At 40.1% G+C, this 25,873-nt stretch overlaps 2 protein-coding genes across 3 annotated transcripts in view; one reads left to right on the top strand and one right to left on the bottom strand.

The window, feature by feature from the left end:
- Nucleotides 1-1,078: 1,078 nt before the first annotated feature.
- Nucleotides 1,079-13,170, bottom strand: LOC131690225 (nucleolar protein 58). The gene is made up of 6 exons (XM_058975815.1): nt 12,970-13,170; nt 8,489-8,565; nt 7,835-8,272; nt 2,262-2,662; nt 1,456-1,943; nt 1,079-1,395 (listed from the first exon to the last, which is right to left on the bottom strand). Exons 1-6 carry the CDS (start codon nt 13,012-13,014, stop codon nt 1,159-1,161), a joined length of 1,686 nt encoding a protein of 561 aa, XP_058831798.1. The 5' UTR covers nt 13,015-13,170; the 3' UTR covers nt 1,079-1,158.
- Nucleotides 13,171-14,859: 1,689 nt separating this feature from the next.
- The window catches only part of LOC131688695 (homeobox protein 5), a 30,016-nt gene continuing 19,002 nt past the window's right edge, over nt 14,860-25,873 (top strand). Inside the window, exons 1-3 of one of the 2 annotated variants that reach the window (XM_058973145.1) lie at nt 14,860-15,475; nt 15,532-17,024; nt 17,089-17,151. In XM_058973145.1, the coding sequence (XP_058829128.1) occupies nt 15,244-15,475; nt 15,532-17,024; nt 17,089-17,151 (1,788 nt within the window). In that variant the 5' untranslated portion in view covers nt 14,860-15,243. Of the gene's footprint in view, nt 15,476-15,519; nt 17,025-17,088; nt 17,152-25,873 lie in introns of both variants that reach the window. The other variant, XM_058973144.1, reaches the window with a different exon arrangement.

The raw sequence follows: 25,873 nt of genomic DNA, 5'->3' as shown, positions 1-25,873 counted from the left end.
TTTTCCACTTACAGGGGGAAAAGTAGCTAAAGTAAACAATTACCTAGGCTAGATCCATCGTCGGAGACTAGACTGTCTAGGAGTGAAGCTGTAGCTACTGAAGGAACTACCTACTAAGAAGTTGAATCAGAGTGGGTGCTATGCACATAAAAACCCTCCCCGAAAAAATGCCGTAAATTAGTGCCGGCGAGAAATCAGGTTCTGGTCAAGAGTATTGGTTTTTAGCGGGTCAAGTGGTGACAGCTCAAACCCGTTCCCTGAGTAGGGTTTTTGTACATTTTTTCCTGCATTTTCAGGGCTTTTTTTAAAGTTTTTTCCTCTATTGACGCATTGCAACCTGCATCTTACAGAAACTCTGTGAATTTGTTATAGGTCACTGTGGAAAGGTACGATTATGTTCAATAGAATGACACTAAATAAATATTTACGACTGTTTATACTAGTATTAATGGATTGATGTGCCAAGCTTGTTGAAGCTGATTCCTGTAATGTCACTTGAAGATGCTTGCAATACCGTCAATCCAATCAGTCTAGGGAAAGGACGTATTCCGAGTTGCTTATATTTGGGATCATAGCCACTTCATTTGACGGTTTGGTTTGCGTGGATGATGGCTCTTCATAATTACTTGGCAGATTTTCAATTGATATGTTCCCAATACTTTGGATAGTTCACTTAAATTTTAAAGTTAATACAGTGTGCAATTTAATGGTGTTTGCTTTAGATTTAGCTTGGAATTGATATGATCCCAATACTTTGGCTAATTCACTTAAGTTTTAATACATTGTGCAAATTGAATATTTAATTTAGATTATATGCAATGAATCAACAACCATAGGATACTGCATCGGTCTGGGTCTAGTTGAATTTACAGCAAAAATAATTCAATCTGCCAGTCGTCAGAGTATCCCTTCGCTTCTATCCCCTGCCTGAAGTACGCGCCGTGTTGCTACAAGATTCTGGGGATCGCCAGAATTCAAGGTCTCCACGCTAAAAGTCTCTAAGCATAGAAAATTGTGTACCCACCGCCAAGTACACGGAATTTTCAATGTCAAAAGTCAATAATAATAATAATAAATAGCACAAATTAACACATTTTTTCGGGGTTGAAAATAATTAATTCAAAAATTTAATCCTCTATGTAGTCTTCGTAACAAAACTCAACTATCGTTATCTGCCTCAACTTTCTTTTTCTTCTTTTTCTCCGATTTAGGTGTTACTGAATCCGTTTCCTGTAGACTACTTTCGTCTTCCTGTTGCGTTCCTGCACTTTCCCGTTTCTTTTTCTTTTTCTTCTTCTTTTCTGATTGAGGAGCATCCTCCGATGGTGTTTCCTCATCCTCCGCTTTTACTTTTTTAGGTTCATAATGAGTTGGTTCACCCTCCTCATCAAGGATCTGTGAATGGATTTTGGAAATAGAAACACCATTGAAATATAAATAGCTGGGTACAATTACCTTTTGCTTCTTCTTTTTCTTCTTCTTGGATGATTCTCCAAAAGTATGTTCCTCTATTGGTTCATCCTTGATTTCTTGTTTTACTTCAATTTCCTCAACCTTTGCTCCTTCGGAAAGCTTTCGTTTTTTTCCTATAGGCAATGTGCTGTCCTCGCCACTTTTGAACACCATCACTTCGCTTTTCGCATGGTATTTTTCCAGTTTCGCCTTGGCCTTACCAGTACCCGACAATCTCGAAAGATTCCCTTCCTCTAGCATCCGCAGACGGATTTCGAGTTTTGCGCGGTGCTCTGTGCCGAGTTCCATTGTAACATCTTCGCCAAAAGCATCCATTCGACTAGCTAGCGAAGCCTTGGCAGCAAGAGATCGTGAGATTTTCCCTTTGTTCTTGGTGCTTGCAGATCCAATCAGGTTGGCATGAAAAATTATGCCATACTTCGGGGTGTCTTTTTTAGTTTTTAATGCTCTGAATAAAGCTTTTTCCGCACCTGAATAGAAGAATATATTTAGCAAAAGAACAACACCGTTTCTAATCAATTAAACACCTATAGTCGTCAGACAGCCAAGGTAGATATAATCATACGTTCTCATAAACTAGTCGCGAAACCATGTCCTTAATATCATCATTAAAAGAACTAAGACTAACAAATTTGAGGTGCTTTCGGAAATGCGCTCTGAGCAATTCTAAAACGATTTGCTCCTTTCCCTTTATTAACGTTTTCGTTATACATATCTGTATTTCTTCACACCCTCATTCCGGTTAGAACAGAACATTTCCGAAAGCACCTATGATGATTTGTACTCACCTAAAATTTGCAAAGTTGAAGCAGGATGTTTGGCCAAATTGACCAACGAACCAGCATGGGCGATTAACCTGGCACCAATTGTATCACCAACGAGAACCGTCAGATTTGGCGCCATCGCCATCATGCGTGTTTTAAGGTAATCGTAGAGATGCGTTCGATACTCATTGATAGAGAGAATCTCATCACAAAGATTTTGGATGTTAACAATATCCTGCTCGGAAATTTCAGTACCCATAGAAATTTCCGCTGCTTCCTTTACTTTTTCTTCCAACTCTTCTGGCAGAATATCGGACAAATCGGTAGTGGCCATATTATCACGTGTACCAACCAATTTTATGGTTTTAACAAATGCAATATTATCTGTTAAAATCTTCCCTAATTCAGGGAAGTGCCAACCGTACCTAAAAAAGTATCGATGCACTATGAAAAGATTGTATATTGTTCCTAATTCAAATGGAAAGTACTTCATCAGTAAAGTGCAACACTTTCCTACAGAATATGGAATCTTTTATGGTGCACGTAACATCATTTGAGAGGCTGAGAGCAAGAGTGGGTTAAAAATTCGCTGCGAGAAAAAGCGGTATACGTTTTATTTAGAGCAAAACCGGTTTAAGTACCAGTCAGAGCAGAAATGGGATAAAAAAAACCTTAGCGCAAAAGTGGGTTAAAAAGATATACCACTTTTGCCCTGAGAGGATATATATTCCATTTTTATTCTAAGAATGTTTTCAAAAATGATTTATCACCAATCAGGGAAAACCATCATCAATATGGGTATCATGTGAAAGGAGGTGGTTAGTAGATATGGGAAATCGATAATTACGCCATTTTGAATTCCAAGATGGCGACTTCCGTTACCACAAAATAGTGAGAACCACCATCAATATGGGTGTCATTTGAAAGGGAATGGTGAGCAGACATCGAAAATTGACCACCACCGCCATTTTGAAATCCAAGATGGCGACTTCCGGTTACCACAAAACAGTGAGAACCACCATCAATATTGGTTTCATTTGAAAGGAGATGGTGAGCAGACACCGAAAATTGACCATTACCGCCATTTTGGAATCCAAGATGGCGACTTCCGGTTACCACAAAATAGTGAGAACCACCATCAATAAGGGTGTCATTTGAAAGGGGATGGTGAGCAGACACCGAAAATTGACCACCACCGCCATTTTGAAATCTAAGATGGCGACTTCCGGTTACCACAATATAGTGAGAACCACCATCAACATGGGTGTCATTTGAAAGGGGATGGTGAGCAGACACCGGAAATTGACCTTCACCGCCATTTTGAAATCCAAGATGGCGACTTCCGGTTACCACAAAATAGTGAGAACCACCATCAATATGGGTGTCATTTGAAAGGGGATGGTGAGCAGACACCGAAAATTGACCACCACCGCCATTTTGAAATCTAAGATGGCGACTTCCGGTTACCACAAAATAGTGAGAACCACCATCAATATGGGTGTCATTTGAAAGGAAATGGTGAGCAGACACCGAATATTGACCACCACCGCCATTTTGAAATCCAAGATGGCGACTTCCGGTTACCACAAAATAGTGAGAACCACCATCAATATGGGTGTCATTTGAAAGGGGATGGTGAGCAGACACCGAAAATTGACCATTACCGCCATTTTGGAATCTAAGATGGCGACTTCCGGTTACCACAAAATAGTAAGAACCACCATCAATATGAGTGTCATTTGAAAGGGGATGGTGAGCAGACATCGAAAATTGACCTTCACCGCCATTTTGAAATCCAAGATGGCGACTTCCGGTTACCACAAAATAGTGAGAACCACCATCAATATGGGTGTCATTTGAAAGAGGATGATCAGCAGACACCGAAAATTGATCATTACCGCCATTTTGAAATCCAAGATGGCGACTTCCGGTTACCATAATATAGTGAGAACCACCATCAATATGGGAGTCATTTTATAGGGGATGGTCAGCAAACACCAAAAATTCACCATCACCGCCATTTTAAAATCCAAGATGGCGACTTCCGGTCACCACAAAATAATGAGAACCACCATCAATATGGGTGCAATTTGAAAGGGGATGGTGAGCAGACACCGAAAATTGGACTTCACCGCCATTTTGAAATCCAAGATGGCGACTGCCGGTTACCACAAAATAGTGAGAACCACCATCAATATGGGTGTCATTTGAAAGGGGATGGTGAGCAGACATCGAAAATTGACCATTACCGCCATTCTGAATTCCAAGATGGCAACTTCCAGTTACCACAAAATAGTGAGAACCACCATCAATATGAGTGTCATTTGAAAGGGGATGGTGAGCAGACATCGAAAATTGACCTTCACCGCCATTTTGAAATCCAAGATGGCGACTTCCGGTTACCACAAAATAGTGAGAACCACCATCAATATGGGTGTCATTTGAAAGGAGGTGGTTAGCAGACACCGAATATTGATCATTACCGCTATTTTGAAATCCAAGATGGCGACTTCCGGTTACCACAATATAGTGAGAACCACCATCAATATGGGTGTCATTAGAAAAGGGGTGTCAGTAGATATCGGAAATTGATTATTACGTAATTTTTAAATCCAAGATGGCGACTTTCAGTTACCACAAAATAGTGAGAACCACCATTAATATGGGTGTCATTTAAAAAGGGTCAGTAGACATCGGAAATCGATTGTTACGCCATTTTGAAACCCAAGATAGCGGCTTCCGGTAACCACATAGTAGAGAGAACCATCATCAATATGGGTATAATTTGAAAGCGGGTGTCAGTAAATATCGGAAATTGATTATTACGTCATTTTGGAATCCAAGATGGCGATTTCCGGTTACCACAAAATAGTGAGAACCACCATCAATATGGGAGTCATTTAAAAGGGGTGGTCAGTAGACATCGGAAATCGACAATTAGGCTATTTTGAAATCCAATATGGTCACTTCCGGTTACCAGAAAATAGTGAGAACCATCATAAACATGGGTAACGTTTGAAAGGGGGTGTTCAGTAGTAGCCGTTTTAGATCCGATTTTCTTTCACTGCAAACATTACATTGCAACAACACGGTTTTATGCCTAAATGATCGACAACGACCAACCTGCTCTCGTTTACAACATATGTACTCGATGGATTTACTGACGGATTGCGAACCGATGCTGTTCACATGGATCGGTTCGGCCTTCGACAAAATCAACCATGATGTCGCAATAGCGAAGCTGGACAAACTCAGTATTCATGGACAACTTCTGCGTTGGTTCCTCGATGGAAGGCAATTCCAAATCAGCATTAAGGACTGCCTATCTGCACCATTCTTCACTACATCCGACATCTCAATAGGTAGCCATCTCGGTCCATTAATTTTCCTCCTCTACTTTAATGACATCAATATTAAATTACAAGGACCCCGCCTTTCTTTCGCCCATGATATGAAAATTTTTCGACAAATACGGGATAAAACCGATTCCGAGTTTTTTCAGAGTGAACTGGAGAGCTTTAGTACGTGGTGTGACCTAAACAGAATGGTTTTACATCCGAGTAAATGCTCAATCGTTACGTTCACTCGGAAACGCTATCCGATTCAGTTTAACTACCATTTATTCGACTCGAGCATTCCAAGACACTCTCACGTCAAGGGTGGTGGAGTCATCATGGATGCAGCACCACACACTTCATGCTTCGTGGATGAGGCATGAAGACAATAAAGATAAAACAACCCAATGTAAGAGCATGGGAGGTATGAGCCTAGAAGCGCAAGAGCATGGGAGATATGAGCCTAGAAGCGACCGGGCCCACTATATGTTGGATACTGTCAACGTCTGTACATCAACATACGGATGCCACCCTCTGGATAAGAATGATCGACCCGCGCGAAATTAAAATTTTGTGATTTGTTTCTCGCATCAATAAAAATATTATATATGCACTTCCATATTCATTTTAGTGGTTTTAAAATAGGTTATATGAGGAAAAAAGCGAAAAAATGCTAATTTTCAATAAAATTGCTTTTGGTTCACTTCAATCCATTTTTGGGTTTATTAATATTCCTTGGATCTTCAAATTTTAAAGGTGTATGAAATGACACCCATACTGATGGTGGTTCTCACTATTTTGTGGTAACCGGAAGTCGCCATCTTGGAATTCAAAATGGCGGTGAAGGTCAATTTTCGATGTCTGCTCACCATCCTCTTTCAAATGACACCCATATTGATGGTGGTTCTCACTATTTTGTGGGAACCGGAAGTCGCCATCTTGGATTTCAAAATGGCGGTGAAGGTCAATTTTCGGTGTTTGCTGATCATCCTCTTTCAAATGACACCCATATTGATGGTGGTTCTCACTATTTTGTGGTAACCGGAAGTCGCCATCTTGGATTTCAAAATGGCGGTGAAGGTCAATTTTCGGTGTCTGGTCACCATCCTCTTTCAAATGACACCCATATTGATGGTGGTTCTCACTATTTTGTGGTAACCGGAAGTCGCCATCTTGGATTTCAAAATGGCGGTGAAAGTCAATTTTCGATGTCTGCTCACCATTCCCTTTCAAATGACACCCATATTGATGGTGGTTCTCACTATTTTGTGGTAACCGGAAGTCGCCATCTTGGATTTCAAAATGGCGGTGAAAGTCAATTTTCGATGTCTGCTCACCATTCCCTTTCAAATGACTCCCATATTGATGGTGGTGCTCACTATTTTGTGGTAACCGGAAGTCGCCATCTTGGAATTCGAAATGGCGATAATGGTCAATTTTCGGTGTCTGCTGATCATCCTCTTTCAAATGACACCCATATTGATGGTGGTTCTCACTATTTTGTGGTAACCGGAAGTCGCCATCTTAGATTTCAAAATGGCGGTGAAGGTCAATTTTCGGTGTCTGCTCACCATCCCCTTTCAAATGACACCCATATTGATGGTGGTTCTCACTATTTTGTGGTAACCGGAAGTCGCCATCTTGGATTTCAAAATGGCGGTGGTGGTCAATTTTCGGTGTCTGCTCACCATCCCCTTTCAAATGACGCCCATATTGATGGTGGTTCTCACTATTTTGTGGTAACAGGAAGTCGCCATCTTGGATTTCAAAATGGCGGAAATGGTCAATTTTCGATGTCTGCTGATCATCCTCTTTCAAATGACACCCATATTGATGGTGGTTCTCCCTATTTTATGGTAACCGGAAGTCGCCATCTTGGATTTCAAAATGGCGGCAATCGTCAATTTCCGATGCCTATTGACCTATACGGATCCTATATTACACGATTTCTAAGGCATCGAAAAATTTAATAAAATTTCATTTCCCACAAGTCCGAATAAGAAAATTCTGATTCTTTTCTTAGCGCAAAAATGGGTTAATATTCTATACCAGTCTTGCCCTGAAAATTTTGTCGAACCATTTTTGCGCGAATTAATATTTGATCCACTTTTGCCTGAGGTGTGATGACTATACCATTTCTGATCTAACAGAATATTTTAACCCACTTTTGCTCTGAACAAAATTTTAACCCACTCTTACTCTCAGCCTCTCATTTGAATGTACTTGGATTCATGTTTCGTGTATGAATTGTGCAAAACTTACCATTCTCTAGCACGCATCATGTAATTGTTCAATTCTTTGTCTAAATCATCCAGCAAACACTGAGCCTGCACGATCATGGTATCAATTTTGTCCGGAGAGAACTTGAGTTTGTAACGTGATAATGAATGTGCAAGGCCCAGTGCCATCGCAGTCATCTCTTTCTTTGGTAGACCTGAAAGCAAACTCTCCGATTGTGACCGAATGCACCGCATCAGTTCTTGGACGGCTGTATTTGACACGCATTGCAGTGCTAATTTATCCTTGATTGCGCTGCCCAGTTTTGCATCGGCCACTAGTAGTTGATTTTGTACATCATCGGAAACTAGTTTTTTGAGCGTTTTTTTAAGTGGTTTTGACACCTTCCCCTCAACAGCAGCCGTAGCCGCGGATAATGCTTCCGTAGTATCAGCGAACTTCTCAAAATGCTTAAGTTTTACTCTGGTGAGAATATAGGAACAGAATTAGAAACCTACTGTTCGACAATAGCATTATTATTGTTCATGAAACAAAAACAACATTCTCGAATCTTACAGAATGTTGAGTGAAGTGTTCATATTTATTCTGCGGGGCTATTTTTAAACATTTTCATATCCTTAGATGAGAATGCGGAACTAAGCGCCGTTTTATATTCAAGCAATATTCATAAGTACTCACATTTTATTAGCACGCTCTGCAGTTTCAAACTCTAAATACAGATTATCGATCTCTTGTAGCTTCTTTTCATCCAAAAGCTGTAAATAGAAAAAAAGAACATTGTCTTTATTGCCGGGATAAGCAACATATCGTTTGCGTTGTTCAAATCATTATCTAAAATGTCAATAATATTTATTTGTAATTTATTAATCAAATAACAGCTTTGTGGATTAACCTTTTGTCAGAACAAGGAGAAATGGTATGGAAAGTTTTACATTCAAATATTAATGAATTACAAAGTAGAAAATCAGTTAATACGTAGTTCTTTGTGCTACTCGCTTAGCGTATTTAGGGTTTCCTGGTGCAGGGATGTTATGCACCTCAGAGCAAATAAAGAGAAGAATAACAAACGCTCTTTGCACTTTTCATGCGAAACACCGCTCTTCTCTTTCACAATAAACCTCTTCACTCCGATGCGTGTTGTTCCCACACGTGTATTCTACTCCATGGCTGCACGTCACAAAGAGTAGAAATAAGGAGGCTCTTTAGTGTGTATCTTGGTCCCGCAACCAAAAAATATTTTTAAAACGTTCTTCCGATCAAACTTTCTGAATTGTAGTTTGATTCGCCTTCCTACCTGCTTTCCAGCGAGGGGAGGCACAAAAAAGTGGCTCTTCAAGGTGACTCTTTGAACGAAATTGTGCAGCTCTTGGTGTACAGATCTTACTCTTTTTCGTTTTCAAGTTTCTCTTTGTGCGGTCGTTCTGCACATCGCAGTGTTTTTGTGCTGCTCTATTTTAAATCGGTGTATTTCGCTCTTTGTGGCTCATTGTGTGAGCAAATAACAAGCCTGTTCTGGTGTATTATTGCCAACGGAAGCTGGTTTCAGCTTATGGCTCCTGCGATGAGTACTTTTCCTAAAAGTGGAAAGTCGAGGGACCACAAAGAATCGAGATCATTCCTAACGCTCCCGCAGATTTCGATCAAATCATTGTCGCATGAAGCAGCAGATTCTATGGTGATAGTTTGTCATTGCCTCGTACTCAAGAATTGTGTTCACAACGGTGACCGTAGAGTCCTTGTAGATTACGAGACCGAGTAGAATTTCGATTAATATTGGATTAAAAGTATTTTTTTGAAAAACCATATTAAAATGTTTTTAAAAACGAGCAATGCTGTGAATAGCTTCTCTTCAGACATCCACTGTTATTTTAACAGCCGGATGCATCCAAAAGGTTTCTGTTTGTACACAAAAACGACCAATTCAATGCCTGTCGAACCCAAAATAAAATACAGTCGTGATTCGCTGGTTGGGCCACAACCTTGTCCAACTAACGAATTTGATTCGCTAGTTGAACCCTAGGATAGGATCCGCCAGCTGGCTTCTTCTTATATTTTACTAATCCCTGTTGAAAACGACATACCCCCACTCGACCAATGTTGCCAAAATATTTGTTTTGTTTCGGTCGTATATTTGTTCTGATTAAAATATTCTATATTATGTACCAATTTCATGGAAAAATCAAAGATTTAGTCTTTATATCCGCATTTAAACGATCATAACGTTTTTTCCATCGGAATACAGCAAAACAAAATAATATATATTCGTTGTTGGACATTACGAAAAATATCTTCACGCCTCTTCATTTTTGTAAGTTGCTTTCTGAGTCAAGCAACCTCTGTCACAAGAATAATTTTCTCTGTTCGGATTTATATTAAATATTCTAAAACTACTTTTCTGCAAGGTTTAATTTTTGTTTTGGAGGAATGTATAGGTTTTTACATGTGATTGTTTCGGAGAAAACAGCAGTAGAAAATACACTCTCCTATTTACACCGATGATCGATTCAGTTGAAAACTGTAAAATTCAACTGTATCGATAATACCAAAGGAAGAACAAGAAGCGACTTCCGGGATAACTTTCTCCCTGTTTGCTCAGTACTTCCAATTTACTCGGTACTGGAACAAAGACAATTTTTACATGATGTTCAAAATATTTTCATACTTACGCTACACAGCCTGTTGATTTCGAAAAGAGGCATTTCCGCATTACTCCGCACACAGAACAGAATCCACGATAACCGCGCTACCGGATCTCTCGGGAATTTCAGTTCTGGATAATATGTTTGATTTCGTCTGCCAAATAATGCCTGCACTTCATAATTACAGACGGATGTTATAGAAAGAAAGCGGTATCTCGAGAAAACAAAAAAATCAACACGGTTAACAATCGTCGTTTTATGTTTGATATCACAATATGACAACACTTCCAAGCAGCCCTTTGGTACTTTTAGTTTCCAAGCCGAAGGTTTGCCTATGTCACTTTCGTCCAATCACGAGCTGGTTCAGAATTGGTTCAAAAACAGAAGACAGAGCTGGCGGATCCTATCCTAGGTTGAACCGACTGACAAATGTCAAAAACTCTCCAAAGGAGATGTTGGCAGTGTAAATGCATCTGCTTAAATCTCTAAATATTGTCAGATTGATTGTCAAAGTAAATTTGACACGAGATTTTGACGTTCAGATGCTTTTTAGTTGGACAATGGTCCAACTAGTGGAGGTCCAACTAAAATGCGGTTCAGTTAAAAAGTGTCCAACCAGCGAATCGCGACTGTATCTTTAAGGTTGGACAGAGAATGCGTAAAATTCGCAAACGAAAAAAGCAGTTTTCTTCCACACCGTATGTTAGATCTTCATAAAAATCAATCAGCGTATGTAGAATGTTGTTCCAGTACTGCTGATTGATTTTTATGAGGATCTGACATACGGTATGGAAAAAAACTGCTTTTTTCGTTTGCGAATTTTACCCTTTCTCTGTCCAACCTTAAAAAAGAAACAGCCCAAAATTTGTAGTCCTTCCGTCTTATATTTCTAAACGATTCGCACCGTTATTTTGAAACAGCGTTGTAACTGGTTTTTCCGAAGGTCTGCCTCAAAGGGAAGATGAGCGTATCCGTATAAGAATACGAAGAGCCGCAGACTTGACAGACGCAAATCAGATTCAAGATAATCTGCATGAAGTGTATGCATGCGTGTTCAATATTATTGTTGGCAAACGCTTTGAGTACCTCAAAAAGGCTGAAAGCACTAGTATCTATATTCAAAACTTTGTTTGAATAATTTCGTTTTTAAGATTCTCTTTTTTGGGAAGTGAAGTATTATTTACGCAATGTAGATGTTACTAATCGTAAAACCAAAGCTCTCGCTTTACGTATGCCTATACCTTATTTGATATCATCTTGGGTTTTCATTTCATTTGCAGTTTGACAAGACCATAATTTGATGTTGGAACAGTCTATCCCTGAGAATGATCATAGGGGGCAATCCCTCGGGTTTTTCAGCGCTTCCTAAAGCCCTAGGTAATATATTACATCGCTGTATGTGAAGAACGGTACTATCACAAACTATACCAAATTTCTTCTTGTAGTGAGCGTGGGCGAAAACCTTCGGAGTGCGCAGTGTGTTGAAGAGTTTGCCGGTAGTCTGAGAGTACATTCATTTCAAAAATATTCGCCTGAGTTTTTTTCGAGTTTGGGAACAGTTGATTCCACTTCGACCATCGCTCAATATTTTCCTTCTGAATTGTTGCAGTCAGCACCTCTACTTCTTGAGCTGGACCAGAGAGGTAAACCTGAAGGTCGTCGGCATAGAGCTGATGATTGCACTTTGGACCCATTGGCAGATTAAATAGCAGCTCACTTAAGCACAAGCCCTGTGGATTGCCTCGAGTGCCGTCGGTAACCTCATGCTGGAGGGTACCATGTACCATGAAAAATACGAAGAACTCCGGAACAGAGAAAATCGTTTCTGCATTCTCTTCTTTATTCTGGTAGCAAACAAAAAAGAAAGTAGCGGAAACGATGGACGCCTACTCGCCGTCAGAAACGCAAACAAATCTGGGATTCATTCGTTTGCCTGGTATTCATAGGGGCTATGGCTTGGCTAGCCTCATTAGTCAGTGTTTTTTGTTACAGGACAATATGTAGTAATAAAAACATTGTCTCTGCCTAATGTAACCAAATCGTTGGTGTAAGTGCTGTCGGACTTGCTACCGCTTAGTCGAACTTTAAAATTTCTATAAGAAAAAATGTTTGCCCGCTTACAGGGGCCGAAGTACTGAAAGTTAAAAACCGATTTTTTTCGTTACTATTTTGGTGGCAATATTAGCTGCCATTGTCTTATAAAGCGTTAAACACGAATAAGTTTTTCTGGCTCCGGAGTAACGAGCAAGAACCATGTACTAGAACAAAACCTATACTGCACGTGTTATACTTAATTAAACATAACCCCAAATCGTGACTTCAAATCACTAACTCTCTGGAATTTGCGCTACCGGCTCCCAAGAGGAGCAGCTTTTGGAACTCGAAAATGTTTTCAATGGTTTCTAAACGGAGTGCACAAATAATCGTATTATTAGAAATTTCAAACAAATGAAATTGTGACCACAAAATCTCAATAACTAGAAATTAAATGCACACATGCGGGATGAAATATTCACGTACCTTGAATATAGCATATCCTGCCGGAGTCTCGTACAGGACAAACATTTCTTATTCTTGACAGCACTTCGAAATTACTGAAATTAACCAATAATTTCAACAAAATTTGAAATAATTTTCAATTCATTTCTGATCTAACGAATAAAATTTAATATGATAGCGTGTTCAGCTAATACTGTTCAGAATCTGATTGATGCCAGAGATCATGACATTGTCTTCATTTTGAAGACATTTGAATTGTCGATTTTTCCCAGTGAAGTTCCGCCGAAATGCGGGCTGATTCTAGGTCGTATTCTGGCTCCATTGACACAACCGTTTTTAGTAATCGGTTGTCACTGCAGTCAGAATACTAACTAAAGTCAGCCAGAATTCTGGCTAAGATGCACTGGACATATAGAAAACAATTTTTCTGAATTCTGGCTGACTTCTTATAGAATTCTGGCTCAAAATCAAAAACCGATTCTCGATGAAAGCAACCCAGTTTACAGTTTAACTTTAGTGCAGCCGGAAAATGAGCCGAAATGAGTCGAGTATTCCGGCTCCAGTGACACAACCGAGTTGCAATTCAGCCGGAAATGAGCCGGATATCCGGCTGGTTCCAGTTAGCATTCCGGCATCAATGACAACCGATTCCCTCTAAGAACGGTTGGTTTCAAAATCGCCCAATGAAGGACGTTCATTGGACCAATTTGGACAACGTCCAAATAACCGTTCAACGAACGTCCATCGTTGGACCCGTGTTGAACGATTTTGAAACAATTTTTTGGACGTCTCAGTGGGTTCTAGCTATAGAATCGGTTGTGTCACTGGAGCTGGATTACTAACTGGAGCCAGCCGGAATTCTGGCTCATTTCTATCTGAACTTTACTGGGAATTCATTCTGGTTCCCAGTAAAGTTCAGCCGAAAATGGATATAGCTCAAGGGGTGAGTCGCTTAGCACAAATCGAATTGTGCTCACAAACAAACAGCGTGGTAGCTTGTGCCGCAATGTGTCATGATGTTCAGTAAAACAAAATCAATGGTTGCTATGATTATTCAACTACACTTTGTTGACAGTTTTTGAGTTGTCAAAAGTGTGCCTCATTGTGCCACACATTGTGGTAACGAGTGAAATGATCGTGTATTACTGTGAATGGCACATTGTTCTAAGCGACTCACCCCTTGATATAGCTGGAACATCACCCGGTCAAACCATTCGGAATTTGATTCGGAATCCTGAATGGAGTCAGTATGGATTCCAAATCAAATGCAACAACCGATTCTGAGTCGGAATCGGTTGTTGCATTTGATTTGGAATCCATAATGGATCCCAGTGAGCAAATTTTCTGGCAGAGACCGCTCTGCTAGATTTCTGTAAGTCTTGGTTTGGCAGCCCTGTCAGATTTCTGCGCGCATCCCGACGGGTTAGTTGAGCTAGGGCGAACTCGGTTTCGCTCGTGTTTTCTGGCAAATTTTGACAGGAACCGAGCAATACTCTGGCATAACTCGGACATAAACTGTGCAAAGATCCTGGCAATTCCTACCTGGTAGAATTCAGCACGAATCGAGCAAAATATCTGACAAAGATGCGGCAGGAAGCGTGCAGAGATCTTGACCGTACATTTCTGGCTGGATTCTGGATAAAAGTGAGCAGCATCGGTTGGTTTAACCGCTTCTGTCAGAAACGGTTGTTGCATTTGAGCGAATTCGTTGCCAGAATTCTCGCGCAAAATGCTCGCAGAAACTCTGCCAGCATCAATTTCGCTTTGATCAACTTTTGCTAACTTTCTGCTTGCCACGCTGACCGGGATCCATTTGGAAATCCGAACCGGTTCCGGAATGAGGAATGAGCTTAACTGGGTTCCCTTAATACCACTCTGATTAAATGAAAAAATGACACTTGTGCAGTTCAATACAAAATGCCAAAATAAAGAAAATGGAAAAATGTTGAAAGTACCTACTTTAACGTAAAAAAGAAACGGCAGCGAAAATCGTGAAAAATTGCGTTTTTTTTGGTCCGGGACAAGGCGTAAATTTGACAAATTCAGTACGTAACATTCGCATCAAAGTAACATAAGTAGGCTGCAGAGAGAAGTGTTTTTTTTTTTAGAAATTACGTGTTGGATCCTTGATTGTGTTTTGAGAACTTGGCGAAAGTTTGAAGTCGCCTACTAGGTGACGTTGAAATAGGACTGGTAGACTTGAAAGATAGAAAATAGAGCTTTCTTGTTGCACCAGAAAGTGATTTGTTAGTGAATATCTACAGCAATATAAAATCGTCGGTTGCAACAGCAGAGATGGCAAAAGACAATAACAATATTAACATAACGGACGAGTTAGCTAGTGGAAATGGTGTTTCCAGTACTTCGGCGGAGACCAACAAGCAGAGCAACAGAGTGAATCAGCAGCATCCCGATGTCAATGGTGGCGGAACGAACGGCTTGATGAACTCGCACTCGGATGGGATAAGTGATTTGCAGCATTCTGCACCAGTTTCACAGCGGCCGTCCGAAGGCGAATCTGCAGGAGGTAGGGTTTTTAGGTTTAGGAATATGAGTTAGTAATTTTGCTAGTTGTATTTTTAGTTGTTCCCGATTTACCACGCAGGGAAGAAAATCCGTTTTCTCTCAAGCACTTTCTCAAACGAGACTCATCACTTGGATATGGATTGGCGTCATCTAGTTCAACCGCCGGAACAGTAGCAAATGGAACAAATATCAACCACAGTCGTAGTACTTCTAATATTAATGGGAACAACAACAACGGTAATTCTAACAACAATTTTATAAACTGCAGCAACAGTAGCAGTTCAAACAATGCCATTAACAATCCAGCCACGAGTGGAGCTTCGCCATCGAAATCGGCCACAACAAGTTCACTGCATAACACTAGCACGACGGGAGCTAAACCAAAAATTCCTCAGTTCCAGTCCGTGAACACACTTAGTAGCGAGTCTAAAATGAAACGTTCACCACGTTTTCCGTCCTTCGATTCGCAATCTAGTTTATCGGACCTGGCCGACGATAAGTTCATGGCCAATATATACCACAGTCGTAGCAACAACTCTTTTAATTCAGACTATCCGCTGGGTGGGACTGGATCCATTTCGGGAACATCGCAGTATGTCCAACGTTCGTACTCAAACTATGACATGGAATCCCCTGGTTCGGTGGACTCGCCTCGAATGGTTGGTTCTCAAAATTTGCACAATTCCCCCAACTTTAGTGGCAGAAGTCGCGAAAATCTGTCATCAACTCACCGGTTGGGTACATCCGAATTTTCAGCTGCCCTACCTGATTTTGTACAAGATCATCTCGTTATGGAAGAATGGTATAATACTAAGGGGTCGCCGAAAAGCATTTCACCAGTTTCGGTGGATTTCGATCAGCTGCCAGACTTTGCCGTTAACAGTTTGGATCCGGAGTCTAGCGGACGAGGACACGGACCCGTAATCAATGACATACCCTTTGATCTTACATATAGCTCCGTAGCAACTGCCGGTTCTATCTGTACTAGTGGAGTCGGAACATCGTCAAACCGTAACCGAACTCCACAGCGCAACACCTCACCCAATGTTCCGTTGGATTTACCGCCTCAAAATCTAGAATTCTCTTTCGATCTTCCCCGAAGACGTGTGACTCCGGCGCAGGCATCAGCAGAACTTCCTCCTGATTTAACCGAAAACAGTGCCTCTGGACAAGGCTCACGATTTGGTTTTGACATTGACCGGAACCATTCGCCGCCACCTTCCGGATCTGCAGCCGATAAGATCCATCGCTTGCCGGATTTCCTCTCTGATGGTCCGATCCATTCGTCCGGTCGATTGGCCGATGTTACCCACGATACACCTCATTTCAACTCACCAGATGCCGATATTCATCACCAATACCAGCAGAGACTGCAACTAGAGCGACAAGAAAACGAGCGGCTTAGGCGCGAAATTGACGACAACCGACGGGTGATAGCGGATCAGGCACACCGAATAAAGGATCTTGAAAATTCACTGGAATCGGCCAAGAGTAGCGCCTCACTGGCACAGACTGTCGAAGGAATTGAGGAAAATTTGAACAAAAGCTATGTACGTATGCATGGAAAGTGTTTGCGGCGTATATGAAAATTATATGAAGTTTTGTATTTTTTAGCTGCGTGCTGCAACTGCCGAATCTCAGGTCGTTAAGTTGAGGCAAAAAATTAAACGATTGAACGTGAGTATGTTGTGTAATTCTAAAAAATTGCAATTTTAAGCACTGTAAATAGATGGTAGCGATATAATTTCTTATAATAGGGGCCCAGCACGCATTAAACTTATGGTGGTGAATAAAAAGACCAATACTGGGTCAAATTACCGAAAAATAGGTTATGAGCTATAACGTCGAAATCTGTCAACTGATTTGTAAAAACTTGCGTTTTCCTGCAAGCTCCACCGACTGCGCACACTTTCCTCTCAAACGGCTTTTTCGCGATCGCGTATCAGATCATATATACGGCAAAAGGACCGAATTGGACAACCCATATTCTAATATTTACACCCGATTAAACGAAAACAGTTGATAGTCTCGCCCTTCTCGCCCAAAACAAGATAAATAAAGGATATTATCCGGCAGATGCAAAATCACGATGCGGTTCCATTCGAGCAGAATCATCATTCTGACGTTCCGTCAGAAGCACCGTCTCACGAACTAAGTAGAAGTCAGCTTGCAGCGAGTCATGTAGGGGCAAAGAAACTGCCCATCTTCACTGGAAATCCTGAGGAGCGGCCTCTGTTTATCGCCACTTATAAAAGCACCACCATGATGTGCGGTTTTTGGTGATGAAATCTGCTCAGACTTCAGCGATCTTTAAAAGATAAAGCTCTCGAGGTGGTAAGAAACCGCTTGCTATATCCAGCTGGGCTTGAAGGGGTTATTCATACGCTATTCGGTCGTCCAGAGATCATTGAGCACCCGCTAGTGTGCAAGATTCGGGAGATGCCTGCGCCGAAGACGGAGAAATTGGAAACTCTGTTTGATTTCGGTGTCGCTGTCCAGAACATGTGTGCAACGATAGTAGCCTGTGGATTCAACGAGCATCTGTGCAATGTGGCACTTCTCCAAGAGCTTGTCGAAAGATTACCACCAACCATTAAGCTCGATTGGGCGAAACACCGACAATCTTTACAAGGAATCACACTGTCAGTCTTCAGTACCTGGTTGGGTACGGTTGTGGAAGCAGCATGTGTAGTTACGGTTCCGTCATCAATTAGTATATACGCTGGCAAACCAGAGAAGCGCAGTCGAAAGAAAGAGATCCACGCTCATCTCGAAACCAGTTTTGGTCAGGCATCGAGCTCAATAGAGTCTCCGAAATCATACAACAAGCAGTGTGTGATTTGTCTAGGAAGATGCAGCAGTGTAGCCTCGTGTAAGAAGTTCCAAGAACTAGGAGTCGGGGCATGATGGACTGCACTAAAGCTGCCTGTACAGTAAAAGAAGTTTGTGGAAGAAACGGTTGTTCGTATAAAAGTTCAAATGTTTTGATACTCATCGGAATTTTCGGACAAAAAGTGATTTAGGCGAGGAATATTTCAAATAATTCTTTGCAGTTTTTGTTGGCGTTGTTGTCGGCGTTTGTGGGGAGATTTACTTCGATTCTCGTTGGATGCTTCTGAAATCTTACGTTTTTCGGGCTTAGCTGTTTTCCTGGATCCGATTCTGACATGATTGGTGTAGGTGTAGGTCGTCAGCCGGTTATAATTTTACCAAGCGTTGCATATTTCGCATTAGAAATTGAACCACTGGTTCAAATAAAGAATGTGTCGGTCTGTGATTTGAAAAGTACGAGATATCTTTGAGCTTCTACATTGACGTTTTTCTGACTGATTAGTCACTGTGCACAATGAACGTTACAAACTTTCAACTCTACCTTCTGTTTCATCAAAAATTTCGAAAAGAGGCCTTTTCTCTCGGTGTTGACAAACATTCTGCGGACATCTTCCAAGTGGACTTGCTGGGCTTTATGAAACTGACTAGAATCACGATTCTTTTTGTTCAAGACTTGCGGCTCAGTGCATGAAATTAGCGGACATCAATCACGAGCGAGCTTCGGTTAGATGATTTAAAATCGGTTTTTTTTGTGCGTATGTCTGCTTCTTTCCACCCATCGGCAATGAAAATAGCGGCCTCTGCCACTAGCACGTAGCCACACATACTCATTCATCCACCAGCCGTGTACAGATCATAAATATTTCCTTCTCGGTGTTGTGCAGCCCCCTGTTCGCCCCAAGCAGCCAAATACTTATGATAATAGAAACAAATCTGTAGCGGATCTATATAGGGCGCTCTCAGAGCGCATATGTATTGCTGATCCGTTGGGCAGGCAAAAATGACAGTTCATATAATTTATAGTGATCGGTGAGATTATTTTGTTTTAAATAATGAATTAATATTATTTCGAGCAAATATGGAAATATGTAATGTTATATACGATGCACCAATATACCTTATTTGCTTAACATAATATTTTCAGGCGTTTGAACCAGTTACACGGATAAAATAAATAAAATATTGCAAAGTGATGCTTCATACCCATGGAAACAACGAATATTCCATACGATTCTTGTCAAAAATGCATCTCATTTTAAAATTGTGATATATCTTGTATATCAAGAATGGTTTTAATTCCCTTACAACCTAATCTTAGCTTCTAGAAGTGTTGAATTTGGATTTCTAATCATGAATAGTGGGGTAAAATATTGCTCCATTTCAATATTTGTAAAACGTAATTAAAAAAAATAAGTTTTATTTTTACGGCTGAATTTATATCATATTTGAAGTGTGGATGTCGGTAGAGCCCACAGGAACCACCCTTCATAATTGGATTTAGTGAAGTATGCTTAGATGCGGTCGGTTTACTTCAGTTCATTTAGTATTGTGCATTGCCGTATAATTGATCACTTCTTCTCTTCTTCTTCTTATTTCTCGCTACCGTCGCTGACAGTAGATGTTAAGGGCGTAGTTGCCATGACTATATTGCCCTGTTATTTTATTCGTTTCGTGTGTAGTCGTATATTGCAACTCGATGTTTCACTATTCGGTAGCACTTGATCCCGAAATAACAGCTAAGTATTTCATTACAGTTTATGTCGATTTTGCGTCATTATTCACAGCTCAACATCTATCTCTTTTAGGAACTCGGTTATTTCTATGAATAAATCCAGGTTCTTTGTTTTGAAAATTTCAATCAAGTTTCTAAATTTGCAATCAAAAGCAAATTTCGATCTGATTCGCCCGAACTTTGGGCAGTGCAGTATAACATGGTCGCTAGTTTCTGGTTCACCGCAAAGGTCACAGTTTTCGTCTTGTACAATTTTCATCTTAGCCTTCCAATAATTGGAAAAGTTATGTCCAGATAACAATCTATTCAGTAATCTAGTTTGTTCGTTTGTTAATTGTTTATTAAAGAACCATGCCTCAGCCTCAATTTTTCCCTGAAATTCATAGAAATGTTTTCCTTTTTCTTGTGCATATTCTTGGTACCAGTGATTACTGTTGTTTATCAAAATGTTTTTAAATTTCCAGAAAGCGTCTTTAATTAGTATTTGATTAGGTTTGGTTGCTGTATCAGTCAAACTCCGTTTTGCTAAATGATCAGCTATCTCATTGCCTGAGATCTGAACATGGCTCGGTATCCACTGAATACTAGTGTTCCAATTCGTCGCTCTGCTTATGATTTCCGCAATTAGTTGAGGTGCCGAATGAGAGATCAAAGCCTCTTTTAATATTTGACACGAGGTTCTAGAGTCCGTATGATTCTGAATTTTCTCTAATACAGCGCTATTGATAATTTTTGTTAAAGTAGGAACTAGAGAGATTGGGCGTTTCCCTTCTATCGTACTTTGATTTTTCCCTGGCTTGGGTATTGCCACTATCGATATTGATTTAAGTGACATTGGGAGGTAGCAATCCTTCCATATTGTATTTAACTGTTTAACTATGTTGATTTTAGTTTCTTCTCTGAAGTTTTTAATTAGGTCATAAGAGATTTTATCTTCACCGGGGCTGGATTTTTTCTTTTTCTTGTTTATTATATCATTAAATTTACCTATAGTTAATAAGTTATAATCGATTGTGTAATGCATGTCTGTTAAGTTAGTTGGATCATTACGGCCAAAATGTTTTTCTAAAAATTTGTTTGCCATTGTTGCATTTTCATAGATTATGTTATTCGTTGGAGCCTTTCTGCTTTTTCCTGTCAGCCTATTAATTTTTAACCATAATTCTGAGGAGCTCATTTTAGGATTGATTTTATTCACAAAGCTTTTAAACTGTTTATTCTTCGACTCTTTTTTCAGTTTAACGAAAATGGCTTGTTTCTTTTTCAAATCGATTAAATTTTCTATACTAGAGTTTTTGTTGAATTTCGAGCGCGCTTGATTTTTTTCCTTCCAAGCCTTTTCAACCTCGACTGACCACCAATATTTTGGAGCAAATTTACTTATTTTTTTTATTTTCTTCGAATACATCTGAAACTATTTTTTGTAGTACTTCAATAGAACTGAAATCTTCTGGAGTAAGTTCGGCTAATTTTTCGCGAATTTTCTTTTGGTTGTAGATATAATGTGGTTCAGTCACTTGAGTACCGTTTTCAAATGTGAATTCTATTAATAGGTGGTGGCTGCCTATGCTTTTGTCCAGTGTTTGCCAATTTAAGAAGCTATGGATATTAGCAGTACAAAGGGTTAGATCTATCGCGGTAGCTCGCCTGTTAGCTTGAATTGGAACAAAGGTTTTTGATTGGTCATTTAAAAGAATCCTACTGCTATTGTTTATGCTGTTCAGAACAATTTCGCCTTTGGAATCTTGGTAATCGTTACCCCATACCAACGAATGTGCGTTAAAATCGCCTGCCATTAGTACTTTAGGAAATTGACTTAAGTGTTGGAATATGCTAGTTAGATCGGCGTGTAATATGTTATTTGGAATCTGCGGTGTAATATAGACTGATATCAGAACCAAATCTAAACAAATTAGTTTGATCATTACTAATTGTATATGATCAGATAGTTGAGGAGTATCCAATACTATATAGGCTAAATCTTGTCTAAAATATAATGCGCTTCCTCCGTAGTTATCACTTCTAGATTTTAGAAATTTGTTATATCTGGATATATTATATTTGTTACCGGATTCTAGTGATGATTGAGTCCACGTTTCCGATAAAAATGCGGCCGCATAGTTTTTGTCTATCAGTACACGTTGCAGTTCGTCTTTGTTTTTGGCAACACTTTGTATATTGCACTGCATAAAGCTGAGTTTATCAGTAGTAATAGCTGTGAATGTGAAAAAGAAAGATATTATTAGTGTGATAAAAGTTGAACTGTGTTTAAATTATGTAATCCTCTATTTTTAAAAAATGTTTTGAAATTTCTTTAATTTTTTTTCGACCGTGTTCTGTTATCTCAGGGATTTGCATGAGAGCCGAATAGAAGCTCATAGCGTTTGTCATAGCACTTCTGTTGGCATTTTCTTCTGCTTTTTTGTATGCTTCGTTGATAGCTGTTTCCATTTTTTCTTTTTCGGTTACCGCTGTGTTCTGAAGTCCGGTTCCGTTGATTGTTTTTTCGGTTGGGTGTGGTTCTCGAGTTGCATTCGTTTTTCGGCCGTATCGCATTCTTTCCCCGTTCCGCATTCGTTTTGTTCAAAGTTTGTTGGATTATTTCCGGCTGCTGCTTTCTCTGTTACTATGCTTCCTTCGGGCGTTTCAGTAGCTCTCTTTGTGTATCGTCCATTTGTCACTTTTGCGTAGCTTTCCCTGACAGTGGGGAAATCTGGTAAATTTGCCAGCAGGTCGTAGGAGTTATGCACTGGTATTGTTGAAACTAGTTCCTTGGCCTCCACGTACGTGAGGCACTTTCTAGCCATCATTGCATTGATACTCGCTTGTCGCAGCCGTTCTGGACAGTTCGGATCGGTTGTTCGGTGACTACCTGATCTGCAGTGAAAACATTTTACCTCCTCGTTGCAATTTCGAAACTGTTCTTCTTCTGGTGAGTGTATTCTTGCGCATTTATCATATCGCTGTCGTCCTTTGCAGTTGACTGTTTTGTGGTTGAATCTGTGACAGTTTGTGCAGAACTCAACTTTCCGGATGAACGGATTGACTTTGCAGGATGACCCGAATACTCTGATCTTTTCTGGTAGGGTGCTTGCTCGAAACATTACGCTTACCCTATTGCTCGGCTGTTTTACCCCATCGATAAAGCGAGATAGTCTGAATACACTCGTCACTGGCGTTGAGCTCTCAATGTCGCATAGGATCTCTTCTTCCGTGATGTTCGTTGGAATCCCAGTTATCACTCCTGAAATACAGACGAGATGTCGGGGCACGTATGCACTGTAACCAGCCTGCTTAAGTTCTTCGTCATCTACCATCGCGTTTGCTGCTGTCATGTAACTCATGAATACGATGATCTTGTTTCTTCCGAGACACTTCATTTCGGTAACGCTTCTTCGATATTTCTCTATCTTTCACAACCGTGCTAGAGTGAATTTGTTGATTTTGTTGGCCCTATCTGTTAATTCCACATAAACTCGGTACGGTGCATGGTCGCTCTTTGTGTAGAGATATTTCTCACGGTCAGCCGCTATTTCCATTTTCTCATTTCCATGTGCTCCGGAAGAGTTACTGCCTTCGCCATTTTCCACCATTTTGTTTGTTCCTGTAGCGCCAGGATCCGGTGGTTCTCCGCCACCGCCTCCATCCGCCATCTTATATGGGCTGGAAATCCACTAACGATTTTGTTTTCACCTTTTCTCTACTTTAATAAGACCAATTCGCAAACCACGCTACTTTATCGTGATTTGACTCCGATAATCGCTAAAATTTTCCGAAAACTAAAAAAAAATATCCGCTCTGAATCGCACTCACAGGTTTTTCAACCTCTCGCTACCGCGTTCTTGAGAAGAAATGATAATTGATCACAGCTGCTACTCTCCACTCGTTCTGGACAATTATTTTTTCGATCATGTACCTTTAAAACATAAAAGCTAAAAAAATCTTTGCTACCACGGTCGTCCATGCTGCCACCATTAAATCCTTACATTCTAAGCAGGGGATTATATGTAAAAATGCTCAAATAATCATTCATACATATTGTTATATAATCGGAATTATTATTGAAAAGAATATTATTCTAATTTAACTCGTCCTCCCCTGTCCTAGGTTGAGGAGTTTGACGGTATTGCAAACATCATAAAACATATTGCATGCATCGGTGCTAATGTACCTCTGACAGACAATTGCTATAAGATGGTTATTGCATTACGCCTCAATAGTGGCGTATGGAGGAGACCGAGAGGGCTTATGGGCCTTTTTCATGTTCATACTCTGCGCCAGCCCATACTAATGCTCAACCATTGGCCTGTGCGCGCAGGCGTGGCCGATTGGCGGGTCGCCGGCTCGCATTGTGTGTAGAATTATCGGTCGACTTCGTCATCGTGCACAGGCTAATTAATAGATGTGCAGGGGTAAAAACCTATTAGTTGTTATGTTGTAATAATTGTAGTTTTTAGTACTAAGTGTACAATTGTTATGTGGTTGTCGTATGACTATCTGTGTATGTGTTTGTCTGTATGTGAATCATACGCACGTGAATCATGCTCACTAAGACAAGAAATTGCTTATTCTCTCGTTTACACTCACAATCTCTCTCACTCCAAACGTACAAACGTGGCCTTCGCGATAGCGCATGTCTGGTCACACAGACTTACGTCCGCAATCTCGCCAAAATTAAAGCACCTCGATAGTTACCTTTTTATTTTTCAAAAAATCGAATTTTTTTATTACTTTATCTGAAAGTATTTCAGATATTTTTAGAATATTTTCCTAAATTTTTATAGAGATCCGAGAAATAGATCGAAGGTTACAGCGCTTACAAGTGCGCTTCGTCTACCAAGAGCAGTGGTAACTTGAATTTTTAAACTCGATTTTCAAGAAATGTCGTTTTTCTAAAAATGACTTCCGTGATCACGAATACCGAAAAATCTCAACCGATTTTCTTCTATTTTTTTCAAGTGATCAAATTAATTTTTCTCGCACCTTAACGATCCTTTTTTTATACATAAATTTTTGTTTTGTATATGAGAAGTTTTTAATAGAATTTTTAGAGTTTAAGACAGCGATTTTATAAGAAAAACGTTCCCAAACGCAGGAAATTATCATATATTCAACCAATCGTTAAGGTACGAGGAATACTCATTTAATAATGAAATTTTTTGAGTTTTGGGATTTTAGTTGATCTATTGGTATTTTTATAAACCTATGCTTGTTTCTTTCACTGAAAAATGTACTACCAAAATACTAAAGGTTTGCTGTAATGAAATTATTGCTTTATGCCTTTACATAAATTCAAACTTTCTTGGCATTTTTCGCATCAAAAGGTATGTAACCCCTTAAGTGAACGTCTCAGCACATATGAATTTATAAACGCACATTACATTTCCAACATTCACCCACCGCTTGCGCGATCATGAATCGGCCACGCCCCGAAGTCTCTACCCTTGATCCTAGACTTATGCCTTCAGGTGAACCAATATGAAACGACGCTCATATTCACTAGACAATACGTGACCGGGAACTCTAGTGATATGGGGAAACTGACTCTCTTGTAGCATCTCAACCATACACTCAAAATTAAGCATCAGATTCACGATTCGCACGCGATCATTCAAGAATACACGCGAACACGTGAATGACCATTCGATGATAAAATCGAATTTATGCACGCGAAGTTACATACATGCTAGCGCAAGCGACAAACACGTTAACTTACAAACGCTCGAGCCCTTCGCGATCACACTATTACGCAATTAGTGAACACGAATGCCAGCCCAGACAGATATACATTCCTGGACTCGGACGCTAAAACTCACACCTTTCATGCACACGCTA

The sequence above is a fragment of the Topomyia yanbarensis genome, chromosome 3 (assembly GCF_030247195.1).
Source record: "Topomyia yanbarensis strain Yona2022 chromosome 3, ASM3024719v1, whole genome shotgun sequence".
Classification (NCBI taxonomy): Eukaryota; Metazoa; Arthropoda; class Insecta; order Diptera; family Culicidae; genus Topomyia; species Topomyia yanbarensis.
This window is presented reverse-complemented; position numbering and strand designations above follow the sequence as displayed.

Bases quoted from the DNA above. Each gene is read 5' to 3' on its own strand.
- LOC131690225 (XM_058975815.1), bottom strand. From the start codon at position 13,014: ATGTTTGTCCTGTACGAGACTCCGGCAGGATATGCTATATTCAAG. The intron at 8,566-12,969 runs GTACGTGAATAT...TTCTATTTACAG, and splicing joins CAGGATATGCTATATTCAAG to CTTTTGGATGAAAAGAAGCT. The intron at 1,396-1,455 runs GTAATTGTACCC...ATCCATTCACAG, and splicing joins AGAAAAAGAAGAAGCAAAAG to ATCCTTGATGAGGAGGGTGA.